The sequence below is a fragment of the Lithobates pipiens genome, unplaced genomic scaffold (genome assembly GCF_037356315.1).
Source record: "Lithobates pipiens isolate NorthernLeopardFrog02 unplaced genomic scaffold, aLitPip1_a1.2 Scaffold_22, whole genome shotgun sequence".
Classification (NCBI taxonomy): Eukaryota; Metazoa; Chordata; class Amphibia; order Anura; family Ranidae; genus Lithobates; species Lithobates pipiens.
The window spans coordinates 241,203,977-241,219,214 of record NW_027507784.1 but is presented as its reverse complement, the minus strand read 5'-3'; the positions used below and the strand labels follow the sequence as shown (position 1 = coordinate 241,219,214).

Below are 15,238 nucleotides of genomic sequence, written 5' to 3'. Positions count from 1 at the left end.
CGGAAAAGGAGTTACCGGTAAGTACTAACTCCAGTTTTCCCAAGTGTTCTTCCAGGACAGCCCTTGAGAGGATCCCCAAGTACTTACCAGATTAGGGGGGGACCACGGCCTGGAGGACTTTCCTCCCAAAGGCCTGATCCTGACTAGACATTAAGTCCAGTCGGTAATGCCTTGTAAAGGTGGAAAAGCTTGACCATGTGGCTGCTTTACATACCTGCTCCGGGGTGGCACCAGCTCTTTCTGCCCAGGATGCAGACAACGCTCTTGTTGAGTGAGCTTTAACACCCTCAGGAGGATCTCTATTCAAGGCCTTATACCCCTCTGCTATAGCTAGCCTAATCCATCTAGCTATGGTTACTTTTGAAGCTTTCTGTCCCCTACGCTGTCCGGAAAAAAGGACAAAAAGGGAGTCTGAGATTCTGAATGGATTTGTTATTTTAAGATATTCTAGAATACACCTCCTCACATCCAATAAATGAAAACGTTCCTCTTTCTCATTTGCTGCATTTTGACAAAATGAAGGGAGGACAATATCTTGGGACCTATGGAAGCTAGATGCTACCTTTGGTAAGAACCCAGGGTCTGTCTTTAGAATGACTCTGTCTTCTAGGATCTGTAGGAATGGTTCCCTGATGGAAAGTGCTTGGATTTCACTGACCCTACGGGCTGAAGTGATTGCCACCAGGAGAACTGTCTTAAAGGTAATAAGCCTTAGGGAGGCCTCTGAGATAGGCTCAAAGGGTGACCCCAAGAAAGCTTTTAGCACAACTGCTAAATCCCAGGATGGGACTTTTGTGATTCTGACTGGCTTGCGTCTAGCGACTGCCTTACAGAATCTAGCGACAAAAGGATTTTCCTGTAAGCGTTCATCTAGGTATACACTTAAGGCAGCTATCTGTACTTTAATAGTACTTAGGGTTAAACCCTTGTTTACACCTTCCTGTAAAAACTGTAGAATATTAGCCGTATTTATGTCCCGGCCATTCAGCCAGCTATTGAATTTTTTCCAGACTTTTTTGTAAATAGCTCTCGTGACTGGTTTGCGACTCTGTAGTAAGGTCGCAATTACCTCGTCTGACAGGCCCTTACTCCTTAAGATTTCCTCCTCAGTAACCACGCTGACAGCTTCAGTGTGGCGACCTGCGGATGGTAAAGAGGTCCCTGCGACAGGAGGTCCTGTCTGTAGGGAAGTCTTAGAGGCGGACAGTCTGTCAATTGTAGCAACGTTGTGAACCACGGTCTCCTGGGCCAAAAAGGTGCTACTAGAATCAAACAGGTTTTTTCCTTGAGGAATCTTGCTAGGACCCTCGGAATGAGATGAAGAGGGGGAAATGCATACGCCAGACTGAAAGTCCATGGAGTTTGCAAGGCATCTACCGCCAGGGGTTGATCTCCTGGGTTTAGCGAGAAAAAATTGGGAACCTTTGCATTTTTCTTGCTCGCAAAAAGGTCTACCTCTGGTTCTCCCCAGTGAGCTGTTATGAGATTGAATGCCTCTGGGTGTAAGGACCATTCTTGGTTCGAAATCCTCTGTCGACTCAAGAAGTCCGCCTTGTTGTTCAGCTCCCCTTTCAGGTGAACTGCAGAAATGGATTCCAGATTGGTTTCTGCCCACTGGAGAATGCGTCTGGCTACCAACATCAAACGAGGACTTCTGGTTCCTCCTTGTTTGTTTATGTATGCTACAGCCGTCGTATTGTCTGAACGGACTTGTAGATGGTGACCCTGTATTGCGGGGTGGAAAGCTAGAACAGCTCTCAGGATTGCTGTTAGTTCTTTCCAATTGGAAGAGAAACATTTCTCCTCCGGGGTCCACTTGTCCTGGACCCAGCTTGAGCCTAGGTGGGCTCCCCAGCCCCAACTGCTCGCATCCGTTGTTAGTGTTGAAGTGATAGGAAGGACCCAATGAACCCCTTTGTTTAGGTTCTCCCTGTCCTTCCACCACCAGAGGGAGCGTTTTACCCTTGAGGGGATCGATACCTCCTCCTCCAGATCTCTGCCTTTTAATTGTTCTAACAGAAAACCCTGAAGTTCTCTTTGATGGAACCTGGCCCATTGTACGGCTGGAATGGCTGCCGTCATAAGACCTAAGACCGACATTACTTCCCTCACCGTACACTTGGGGCTGCATTGAAGAAAAGATATTCTCTGCCACAGATTCAAAATCTTTTCTTCCGGCAGTATAATTTTCTGATCTACAGACTTGATCCAGTACCCCAGATACAGGATCTCCTGTGTTGGGTTTGTCTTGGATTTCTCCTGACTGACAATCCACCCTAATCGACTCAGACTGAGTTGAGTCAATTCTAGGTCCTGAGAAAGACGACTCTCTGAGTGGGCTGTTAGGAGCAGATCGTCTAGGTAGGGGATAATTGAGACTGATTGAAGCCTCAGAGGAACTAAAGCCTCTCCGAGAACCTTGGTAAAGATTCTCGGAGAGGATGATAGACCGAAGGGAAGTGCTCTGCACTGAAAGTGGTAAACCTTTGTGTCTATCTGCACTGCCATCCGAAGGAATTTCTGGCATTCCTCCCTTATTGGAATGTGCAGATAAGCATCCCTTAGGTCCAGGGTTGCCATAAATGTCTCTTTCTGCAGGAGATTCTTTATGGAATAAATGGACTCCATCCGAAATCTCTTGTAACGGATGGAGCGATTCAGTGGACGGAGGTTCATAATTAGTCTGAATCTCCCTGACGGTTTTCTTACCACAAAGATGTGCGAGTAAAAACCGTCCCCTTGTTCCTGAATAGGGACTGGTGTCAATACTTCTTGATCTACCATTTCCCCTATTAGTAAAGGTAAGGCCCTGGCCTTTTCTGAGTGACTTGGAAGCTTTGTCACCAGAAACTTGGAAGGAGGGTTGCTGTGAAATTCCAGCGCATGACCCCTTTTTATTATGTTTAAGACAAACTCGTTCGAGGTTGTCTCTTCCCATTGAGGAAGAAATTTGCTTAATCTTCCTCCCACAGGAACCCTGACGTCACTGGGGTTTGGGATCCTGATTGGGGCGGCTAAACAGTATGCCCCCTTTTCCTTTCCCTTTATGTCCCGACCAATGTTTTTTGGGGGTTGAACTCTTCTCTGATTTAGAGGGTTCCTTAAAGGGACGAAAAATTTTTCTTTGAAAATTTTTCTTTTTTGCAGGAAAGGTTTTCTTTTTGTCCGCCGTCCTTTCTAAGGCGGAGTCTAATTCAGGCCCGAAGACTAAGTCTCCTGTAAAAGGGACGCTGCACAGGCGGGTTTTAGACGCCGTGTCTCCCCCCCAGGTTTTCATCCATACTGACCTCCTTGCTGCCACTGAAAGTGCTGCAGATTTAGCCGTAAATTTAACGGAGTCCGTGGAGGCGTCAGAGATGAAACTGGTGGCCTTAAAAAGCATAGGGAAAGATTTCAAAAGCTCCCCCCTAGGAGTGCCTGCCTTTAAGTGTTCTTGTAGTTGCGATAACCAGAACTCCAGGTTTCTAGCTACACAGGAAGTGGCTAGAGCTGGTTTTAAGCCTGCCATAGAGGCATCCCAGGCCCTCTTTAAGACGATGTCTGTTCTCCTGTCCATGGGATCTTTCAGGTGGCCCATATCCTCAAAGGCCAGATCAGCCTGCTTTGAGATTTTGGACAGAGGGGCGTCTAGTTTTGGATTTTTATTCCAGACCGCCTCTGGGCTCTCATCAAAAGGGAACCTTCTCTTAAGGGATTTAGGAAAGAAAACCTTCTTGTCTGGTTCAGACCACTCCTTAAGGACAAGGTCAGAAAGCACCTTATGTATAGGAAAAACCCTTGCTTTCTTTTTCCCCAGAGCCTCATACATTTGATCATGTCTGGATAACTGAGTTTCTTCCTCCTCAATTTCCAGCGTATCATAGATAGCCCCCATTAGCTCATCTACTTCCTCGAGAGATAATCTATATTTTGAGGCTTTAGATGCTGCTTGATCCTCTTCCTGACCCGAGTCAGTGTCAGAGGATTCGGGGCTAATCAACGTGGGGCTAGGCTCCCTGACCATACGGGGCTCCCCTGAGCTGGGTGTTGTAAGGCATGGTGAGGATGAGATTATAGTTGTTTTACTCGTGGAGGCAGCTGCAGCTGATCCCACGTCAGTGATTAACTCCCGGAGGGACTTAAAGGTCGACGCCATTTCCTCTTTAAAGGAGCCCAAAAACTTTGCTAAAGGGGAATCTGCCTCAGATTTAAGCAAGCTTGCAATGCATTGCTTGCATAGGGCTTTGTTAGAGCCAGAGGACAACCTATTCCCACAATTAGGACACTTTTTGCGGCCTGTCTTGTCTTCCCTTGGCATCTCTTTAGCCTGAAAATAAGAAGACAAAGGATTTCTTAGCGTCAGAACCATGTCCCTCTTAGAATCACCACTAACAAACAACCTCACTGTGAGTAAACCGCCACCGTGGGGTACTACAGGGCCCAGCCTACAAACACCACCACTCCACCAGAGTAATAGCATGCCCAGCAGCCTACCTGGGTTTGGCTGGTGCCTGTCTCCGCCGGAGTATCCTGGGGAATAGCCTCCATGGTCCCCCTCTGACGCTCCGAATCCCGCCGCTAATCCGGTATAGCTGGACGCTGGTCGGGCTTTACAGGCACAGCGCTGGCTCTCCCTCTCCTCCTTGTACCCTTAGAGACCCGGAACCGGAAGTCTCGGCACGCAGCGATGACGCGGTTCCGCCGGAAGTGAACGCTCGGCGTCTCCGACCCCCTGCAACGAGGAGGGAAGATGGAAGGTTCCACTCACCACTCCTGGGGGAAACCGGCGTCATTCTGCCCCTGGCCACCTCGGCACTGGAAGGAGGAGGGTAACGGGTCTGCTCCGGTTCAGCTGGACGGTACCCGAGCCAAAGAAAAAAAGGTATGGACCCAAACTGCAGCCATAAACCAGGACCCGGTCCCTTAGGCTTGCAGGTTCTCAGGCAGCCCCTGAGAGGGGCCTCCAGGTTCCTGGCAACATGTTCCTCCGACGGAGGAAACACAAATGACTGACCAGGGACCTGAGGGACCGCCTTTTGAACTGTGGCAATGTGTTTCCTGTGTCGATGGGAGGAGCTCCATCTCTCAAGGGCTGTCCTGGAAGAACACTTGGGAAATAGTAGCAACTAATAATCTTTTCGTATACAATTTATTGTACGGCACAGTCTCTTTATATAGCATTCACATTCTTGTTTCCCAGGGACAGCTTTGCACATATTTTTTTTATGTGACAGATTCACATTCAAAATCAGTGTTGGAAAACACCAACTGAAAATAAGGGCAAACTCCCCCACACACAGGGGGTTTATGAAGAACTCACGCACCTCTTTGCTCTTTCCAAGTCATCATTAGATTGCTCCAGCTCTCGGATATATTTCTGTAATTGGTCTTTGATCGCTCTAGTCTGTGAAAACTCATTTTCAAGCGTAGAGATGTGCAGGTAGCTTTCTGCATGTTGCTCTTCATACTTCTCCTGTATTCAGAAAAATAAAAAATAAAAGGATTAAAAAACCACACACACTGGTGGTCCAACCCAATCTCACATATTCAGGTAATTTTGGTCAGCACTCCACAGGAAAGCCATTGCCGCATTAGATTTTAGTGACAGGCAAAAACAGGCTGGATGACCCCAGTTATGACAATTATAAAAAAGATTATTCACTCTGGAGAAAAGGAATGCTTGGTGGGTACAGTGCCTTAAAAATGATTCATACCGCTTTACATTTTCCAGATTATGTTACAACCAAAAGACCTAAATGTTTCTTATTGGGATTTTACGTGATAGACCAACACAAAGAAGATATTTAACAATGTAATGTCATGAGATAATTTACAAGGGCACGTTTAGGGGTGGGGCAGGGGAAACTAGAAGCTCAAGACTTGACATTTTGAGCCCTGTATTATAGCATGCATAAATCTCTATATCTCACTGGCTCCTGACGAGCATGCGCTATATGTTTTTGAAAGTTAATATCCCTGAAACCACAGTTGGGTTTTATGGCCAATTTTACTAAACTATGATTTCAGTACCAGTCCAGCTGGGTTGCACTGGGTTCTCCTTGGCCGCAGGTGTCACCGTCACCACCGGCAAGTGGTAGAACGCAGTTTAGCTGGGTGTACTGAGTGCCACGTTTTTCTCTCAACCAGCCCAGTGGGCGTGTTCTCCTGCTGTGCAATCTGGGAGGTGGTATTTAAGGAACTGACATCACGTGCTACAGGGTTCCGGGACAGAAGATTTTTCTGTCCGTTTGGTTCTGGTCCTCCTGACCAGACCCCATTGACCTCCTGGCCTGGGGTGCGGTTCCATGTATTTCCAAGTCTTGGGGCTGGATAGTCCGAGGAGAAGTAACTGCAGGGACAGGCCTGAATGGATATCAAGGCCTGGTGTTTCAAGGCTGGTCCAGTGCCGTCTCAAGGAGAGGCCCAGTAACTGGAGAAGCATCCAGGGGAGGACTCTTCAGGAGAAGGCTATGCACACAGCTGGCTTCTCTGAAGGAGCCTTCATGGATTCACACCCATACGGCATCGCCAGACCGGCTGAGAGATAATGGTACTGTATAATAGCTTCGTCGGTTGCACTCAAGTCTGTGGCAGAGACTTTATACTTTACCGGCTGCTAGGCCTAGTGAGAGGAGGTCTATACGGGGGTTGTGAAAATCCAGCTGTGAAACTTATTCTCTGGATTTCTTCTATAAGAGACTTTGTATTTTTGACAGTCCAAAGTACCTGAACTTCTTCCTAACCCTCTACCCTAAACAGATTCGGTTTCTACTTCAAATAACCTAAAAGAAGATTGTGTCAGTTCCTACATTTCTTTGGGACATCTACCACGGGAAACCCTAGACAGAGGCAAGGTCAAGAAGGTAATGGTAAGACCAATAAAACCAGTAGCTCCTTCGGGGGTCAGTGATTAGAGATCTAAAAAAATCTATTATCATTCAGTGAAGCCTATCCCACATCCACCTAACTGTCCACGAGCACCCCCATCAAATCCTCTGCAGCTATTACCTTTCGTACCACCCCCCCTTAGAATGTAAGCTCTATGAGCAGGGCCCTCCTGTACCTATTGTACTGTACTCCCTATACATTATAAAGCGCTACGTAAACTGTTGGCGCGCGTGTATAAATACACACACACACACACACACTTTGAACATCTCACGGTGCACTGCTGAAGCCATGTTCTGAAAATGGAAAGAGTATGGCACAACTGCAAACCTACCAAGGCATGGCCGTCCACCTAAACTGACAGGCTGGGTAAGGAGAATATTAAATCAGATTAGCAGCTAAGAGGTCCATGGCATCCCCAGCTCAGGTGAGAAAATCTGTCCACTGGACAACTATTAGTCTTGCACTCCACAAATCAAGCCTTTATGGAAGAGTGGCAAGAAGAAAGCCATAAATCCCTACTGCAGTTTGCAAGAAGCCATGTGGGGGACATGGCAAACGTGGAAGAAAGCGCTCTGGTCATACAAGAGCAAAATTGAACTGTGGCCTAAAAGCAAAAACACTGTGGCAGAAAAATAACACTGCACATCACCCTGTGGGGATGTTTTTCTTCAGCAGGGACAGGTAAGCTGATCAGAGTTGATGGGAAGATGGATTCAAATACAGGGCAATCTTTGAAGAAAAGCTGTTAGTCTGCAAACAATTTGACCTGGGCAAAAAGGTTCACCTTCCGGCAGGGCAAGAGCCTTAAACATCAAGCCAGAGCTATAATGGAAAGTTTTCCATCAAAGCATAGTAAGGTATTAAAATGGCCCAGTCAAAGTCCAGACCTAAATCCAATAGAGAATCTGTGGCAAGACTTGAAAATTGCTGTTCAGGACACTCTACATCCAATCTGACAGAGCTTGAGCTATTTTGCAAAGAAGAATGGGCAAACATTTCAAATTTTTAGATGTGCAAAACTGGTAGAGACATACCCAAAAAGACTTGCAGCTGTAATTGCAGCGAAAGGTGGTTCTACAAAGTATTGACTCAGGGGGCTGAAAACAAATATACACCATACTTTTCACATATTTGCCAAAAAAAATTTGAAAGCCATTTATCATCCTCCTTCCACTTCACAATTGTGTGTCGGTTGATGACAATATCCCAATAAAGTACATTTTTGGTTTTAAAATGTCAAGTATGAATAATTTTCCAAGCACTGTATGTGCTCACATTGTACAAATAAATCCCAGGTAACTTAAGTAACTAAAACTGTTTACTCTAAAAATTCCCAAAAGATGACATGTGCCCACAATTTAAAGAAGATGTTCAGCTTAAAACTAAAATCTATATTTCTACTTGTAGCCACAATCCAAGACCAACCTATCAAGCCCTGTCAAGCAAAAAGCGCTGTCGGCAGTGGCTTCTCTGTGTAGGCAGGTGCATAAGAGGCAGCTGACAGATGTCCCGTAGCAACTTCCACAGAGAAAAAAAAAAATACACCCCAAATTGAGCATGTGCAGCCTGACTAATCAGGTAATTAGGGGATAGTGGAAGGAGAGGCGGATCAGAGTAGACAGGGCCAAATGGAGTTTTTACACAATGCAGTGGATTAACTCCTTAGGTTCCAGGGGAGGAGGAGAGATTTTGCTTCTAATGCCACGTACATATGGTCGAAATTCCGACAGAGGGCTTGCCCATGGAAAAGTTTGACCATGTGTACGCGGCATAACTTTTTTGCAGGAGGATGCCCCCATGCTTCAGCATATATAAATGGCGCATGTATGCCCATCATTAGAAGTGGGTGGATGAAGGGAGGTATATTAAATGGTGGGCATACCCACCGATCAATCTCTTTCGTTCATGCCAACAGGCTGCATGTTAAAAAAAAAAAAAAAAAAAAAAAAAAATCATGATAACAATACATGTCCAACAAGGACCAGCAATGTACTGGTATGTTGCTGGACTTTGAATGGTTATACCAGAATGATGCTTGTGGGTTTAGGCATCATCTTGGTATCATTTTCAGCCAGTGATCGGCTTTCACGTAAAAGCAATCGTAGCGGCTAGTTAGCCTCTAGAAGCAATGGGAGGGAATGTTCCCCCCCTCCTGGATATAAACAGCGCCATTGGGAAAGCATTTTATCACACCGAACGGTGTGGTCAGATGCTTTGAGGGCAGATGAAAAATCTAGGGTCTAATAGTAACCGTCACTACCTATTGCCATCATGGGGGATAGATAAAATATTTTTTATTATCATAATAAAATAAAACACACAACAAAAAAAAAAAGGTTCTTGTAAATAAAGTGTAAGAAAGGGCTTTGTCTTTAAGTGGTTAGAAGAGTGGATGACATGTGACATAAGCTTCTAAATGTTGTGCATAAAATACCAGGACAGTTCAAAACACCCCCCATTTTGGAAAGTAGACACGCCAAGCTATTTGCTGAGAGGCATGTCGAGTCCATGGAATATTTATTTATTTATTTATTTATTTTTGCACAAAGTTGTCACTAAATGATATATTGCTCAAACATGCCATGGGCATATGTGGTATTACACCCAAAAATAAATTCTGTTGCTTCTACTGAGTATGGGGATACCACGTGTGGGACTTTTTGCGAGCCAACCATGAACGGGACCCCAAAAACCAAGCACCGCCTTCATGCTTTCTTAAGGTGTAAATTTAATTCACTACTCACTGCTAATCAATCACAGTTTCGGAGGCCATGGAATGCCCACATAGCACAACCCCCCCCCCCCCCCCATGACCCCATTTTGGAAAGTAGACACCCCAAGCTATTTGCTGAGGAGGTACAGTGAGTATTTTGCAGATCTCGCTTTGTCACAAAGTTTAAAAAGAAAAAGTATATTTTCTTCATTTTCAAAAACAAATGAGAGCTTTAAAATACTCAGCATGCCTCAGCAAATAGATTGGGGTGTATACTTTCCAAAATGGGGTCATTTGGGTCATCTTGTCATTTTATGGACTTCAAAACTGATAGGTATTGAGGAGTGGGAAAAAAATAAAAAAAATAATGAATGCCCTTAGAAATCCTGTCCCGTACGTGGCTAGGCTCCCAAAAAGTCCCACACGTGGTATCCCCGTACTCAGAAGCAGAAAAATGTATTTTGGGGTGCAATTCCACATTTAACCATGGCATGCGTGAGCAATATATAATTTAGTGACAACCTTTTTTTGTCATTATTCAATCACTTGGGACAAAAAAAAAATAAAAAAACACATGCCTCCAACAAGTTCCTTGGGGTGTCTACTTTCCAAAATGGGATCATTGGGGGGGGTTGTACTGCCGTGCCATTTTAGCGCCTCAAGACCAATATACGCTTATTGACTTTTTTTACTAAAGTCATGTGGCTGAATACATTTTGGCCTAAATGTATGACTAAAATTGAGTTTATTCGATTTTTCTAAGAACACCACAAGTAGAAAAATATCTTTTTTTTCAAAAAAAATTTAGGTCATTTGCCATTTATAATCACAAAAAATCAAAAAAAAAAAATCAAAAGAAAGCTCCATGTGTGGTAAGAAAAGGAAGAAAATTTAGTTTGGGTACAACATCGCATGACAGTGCAATTACCATTTAAAGCAGTGCGAAATTGTTAAAAGACCTCTGGTCCTTAGGCTGACAATTGGTCTAGGGCTTAAATGGTTAAAGTCGGTGCAACTTGAAAATCACACATCTTGGAAATCATGGGGCACAACTTAAACGACTTGGGACTGCAAAGTCGCATTACAAGTGTGAAAGGAGTCTAAAGCAAAATTAGACCCCCCATCCTTTATAGCCAAGGAATTTGCTTCTGTTATCTGCAACTGCCACTGTGCTGCACATGCGATCAGTTATGACACCAGCCATTTGATGGTTTGACAGTTTGTTAGAGGAAACAAGCAAAAAGCGACAGACAGCAATTCCAGCACTACGTAACTGGTTTTAGTCCCTCCTTATGATTTACTGCTGCCCACGAGCTCTGGTCTTGAGCAAAATTGCAGCCTCCAGCAAGAACAGACAAGTAAAAATGCTAGTTTGCTTCTGTGTGCGGGCAAAAGCATCAAGCCAACCAGCAATACTGACAGTGCCAGGTAGAGGCGCAGAGGCATTGAACACCAATACCAGTGGCAATGGTTTAGGTTGCAGCAAAGTTGAATTGGACAAAGTCAAAATTTCAATGAGATGGGATACAAATAAATCTTTTAGAATTCACAAAAATGCCTGCTATAACACCACAGCCTAAACACGCCTCAAAGTAGATCATTCCTCTACATCACTTATGTGCTTTAATAAAGCTTTCATTACATTTTCCATGGCTTTATAAAACATAACGGAAACATTGCAAATTTGTCAAATGCTGTAGGTGCACCAATGAGCATTGCTTCATTGTTCATCAACACTTGTAAATGAGCTCCAACAAAAAATTGAAAGTAGAAAAAGGTTTTTATTTTTTTTAAAAAGGGAAGGAGGAAGGGGTTTAATCTTAAGGTCACCAGGCTATACCAAGTAGTAGTGGCCATGATAGGTACAGATTTACTGACATGCACAAATGGCAAAACTGGGTTCAGGAATTACAATTTTACCTTCAGGCAATAAATGGTAAAGCGAAAAAAGCTATCCCAGCACATAACTCTTGGGGAAAATATACTACAGTACCAGAGGTTCCGTAGTTATTCAACTTCCCATTTGTGGTGTGGTATATGCCCTTCCTGCTTAAAACAAAATGCCTTGGGCCCAGAGAAACTATCAGCTGGTGGTCTTAGTGTTCAAACAGTTTGGGAAAATTCGTTTTGGGTTATGTATACTGCTTTGCAGGATACAGGCTGTAAAAAAATAAAATAAAAATAGCTGCAAGAGGAAAAAAAATAAAAAAGCATATGTATACAATATTTTTTACTACACACTATTGGCAAAAGTACTGGGACACATGGCTTTACACGCATGTGGTCTTTAAAAAGGAGTCTTAGTCCATAGGGTTCAATATTGAGCTGGCCCACCGTTTGCAGCTACAACAGCTTAAAATCAACTGCAACAAGGTTTAGGAGTTTTTGACCGCTCTTCCAGAAGCACATTTGTGAGGTCAAGCACTGATGTTTGAAGAGAAGACCTGGCTCGCAGTCTCTGCTCCAATTCAACCCAAAAAATATTCCATCAGGTTGAGGAAAGGACTGTGTGCAGGCCAGTTGAGTTCCTCCACCCCAAACTCGCTCATCTATGTCTTTACTTGGTGCAGTCATGTTGGAAAAAGGAGGGGGCCATCCCCAAACTGTTCCCACAAAGTTGGGAGCATTAAATGGTCCAAAAGGTCTTGGTATGCTGACACCATAAGAGTTCCCTTCACTGTAACTAAGGGGCCAAGGCCAACCTCACCATTTTTTTTTTTTTTTTTTTTTTTTTTTTTTTTTTTTTTTTTAGAAACCCACACCACAATCCCCCCCTCCAACAAATTTTGACCAGTGCACAAAGCAAGGTCCATAAAGACCTGGATGAGCGAGTTTGGGGGGGTGGAGGAACTTTACTTGACAGAGTCCTAACCACAACTGAATAGAAAACCTTTGGGATGAATTAAAGAAGACTGCGAGCCAGGCATTCTTGTCCAAAATCAATGCCTGACCTCACAAATGTGTTCAAATGGTCAAATCATCCCATAGACACACTACTAAACCTTATGGATAGCCTTCCCAGAAGAGGTGAAGCCGTTATAGCTGCAAAGGGTGGGCCAACTCAATATTTGACCCTACGGACTAAGATTGGGATGCCATTAATGTTCATGTGCGTGTCCCAATACTTTTGACGATAGAGATCATATTTGGTGTCTGAAGATACAAGAAAATAGATAAGAATAAAAGTGCTCAATTATAATCTTTTATTCTCCTTACTTAGTACAGAATTACATGGGCATGCAACAGTTTCTCTTAACAAAAGGATATTGTTTGTTTAGATAGGCAGTGGACACTGGTACCAGCTGACACTTCACAACATGGCATTTGTTAGCCTCTCCACTGTCTCAATCCTCGTTACATAGCCTTTAACACCATGAGCCATTTAAGTATTTATATCAAAAGCCTTTCACACTGACAATTACAATGTTAACTAAATTGTTACTGCAGGAGCTGTACTCCAGGACACTTTTTTTCTATATAGTTAAAGAGGTAGTAGAGACGACAGCACTAAGATGTTGGACAATAAATTGATTACATTTTTAACATATCCATTTATAGTATATGCCTATAAATGTTTTACAACGTCTGCTATAGTAGGATGTGACAGATGCCACACGGGCTAGAAAAGAATAAGGAATTGAAAACCCATATAAATTCAGGTTGAATTAAAAAAAAATAAAGCAGTGCAAATGGCAACTTACATAAAACATAAGTGAAAAACTCATATTCAAATAAAGTAGAAAATTCACATATCAATAGAAAGTTCAAGCACAGAATTGAAAAAAGTCCCACATCAAATTACTATTTAAGATGGATTCCAGGATATGGCAGCACAAGAAATCATCTGTGAATCAGAGGAAGAAGAGGGCAGCTGAACGGAACGTGGCATAATTATATTACAGAAACACACATTGCACATAATACTGAAAGAGTTGATTATTGGATTTTACAACTACTTTAAAACACAGGCTTATATTTGTAGCCCTCCTGGAGAAATACATCACAGTAGATACCATTTTCAGGGGCGGTTTTATTTTAGGGGAAACCTGGTATATGCATGGGTTCCGAATGTATAGCTGCACATCAGCCATTACAATGGACACTGGGTGTCACCCCATACTCTGCCATCCACAGGAAAGCCATTGTAAAAAAAAAAAAAACACACACACACACACACACACACACACACACACAGACACGATGGCCAACGGAAATCCAGAAAGGATGAGCAATTTAGGAATATCAAATATATAAATATATATTTTTTTTTTAGCAACACCTAAAAGTAACATGTTGTAATTAGAGGTCGACTGATATGGGTTTTTCGCTGGCTGATGCCGATATTTAGAAATCGTGGCGGCCGACGTATAATGCCGATTTTTTTGGGCCAATATGTTAGGCCCGATTTATTTATTTATTTTTCCCTTCATCTCATAAAATCTAAGTTAGACACCTTTCACACTGGGGCGTTCGGCTAAAAATAGTGCCTGTAAATTGCCTTCAAAACAGCTCCCTTGCAGTCTGTGTGAAAGCCCGAGTGCTTTCACAATGAGGAGATGCGCTGGCAGAACGTTAAAAAAAAAAAAAAAAAAAAAAAAAAAATTAAAAAAAAAAAAAAAAGTCCTGCAAGCAGCATCTTTGGAGCAGTGTAAACCACTCCTGCCCATTGAAATGAATGGGCACCACTGCTCAAGTGCCTGCAATGCAATTTGGCAGCAGCACTTCACAGGCACATTTATCCCCTTTACTCAGCCATTAGCTGGGTTATAAGTGCCCCGCTACCAACCGAATAGCGCCGCTAAAATGGACAGTAAAGCACTGCTAAAACTAGCAGCGTTTTACCGTCAACACCTGCCCACTCCAGTGTGAAAGCAGCCTTCAGTAATAAATGATACAGAAAGATTCTTATATTTAAACATTAAACAAAACAAACCTCCAATCAGTTCACTTGCATGTATAATTTAGATAAAAAACAAAACAAAAAAAAAAAAACAACAAAAACACACAACTATAAATTAAGTACACAAAAACCAGGTACTTAAAACTTTGACAAAAAAAAAAAAAAAAAAATAAAAAAAAAAAAAAAAAAGGGCCAACTTGACTGTTTTTGTTTTGTTTTCCAAAAAAAAAAAAAATTGCGTTAGAAAGACATCTGCGCAAATAACGCATCACAGAAAATATTGCAAAAACCTCTATTTTTTCCCTTGGTCTCTGAGATAGATAGATAGAGTATATCTATCTATCTATATCTATCTATATAATATATTTTTTGGGGGGCTCTAAGTAATTTTCTAGCAAAAAATGCAGGCTTTTTACTTGTAAGCAACAAGTGTCAGAAAAGATTGTCTTTAAATGGTTAAACTGAGAACTCTACACAGGGAGTTCAGTCCATTGAAGAAGAAACATTGCATCTCTCCACTGATTAAGTTCATGCAACTTACATTGACTATTAGAGAAGTCTTTTGCAAGTCGTGCTGAACATATAATCGGCCTTTTTAATCAGCACAATCGGCTAATGCCGATTAATTAAAAAATGCCAAATATCAGCCGATACATTGGCCAGCCGATATATCGGTCGACCCCTAGTTGTAATTACATTTTACCATTGATTTTATCTTGGGCAGAAGTTATAATTATTCATCTGTCCATTATGCA

General features: G+C 42.9%; 1 protein-coding gene across 2 annotated transcripts in view; it reads right to left on the bottom strand.

The window, feature by feature from the left end:
- Positions 1 to 15,238, bottom strand: part of NDE1 (nudE neurodevelopment protein 1) — a 122,163-nt gene that overhangs the window by 51,126 nt on the left and 55,799 nt on the right. For both annotated transcript variants that reach the window (XM_077448923.1, XM_077448924.1), the window contains exon 4: positions 5,304 to 5,452. In XM_077448923.1, coding sequence (XP_077305049.1) covers positions 5,304 to 5,452 — 149 coding nt within the window. The remainder of the gene's footprint in view (positions 1 to 5,303; positions 5,453 to 15,238) is intronic.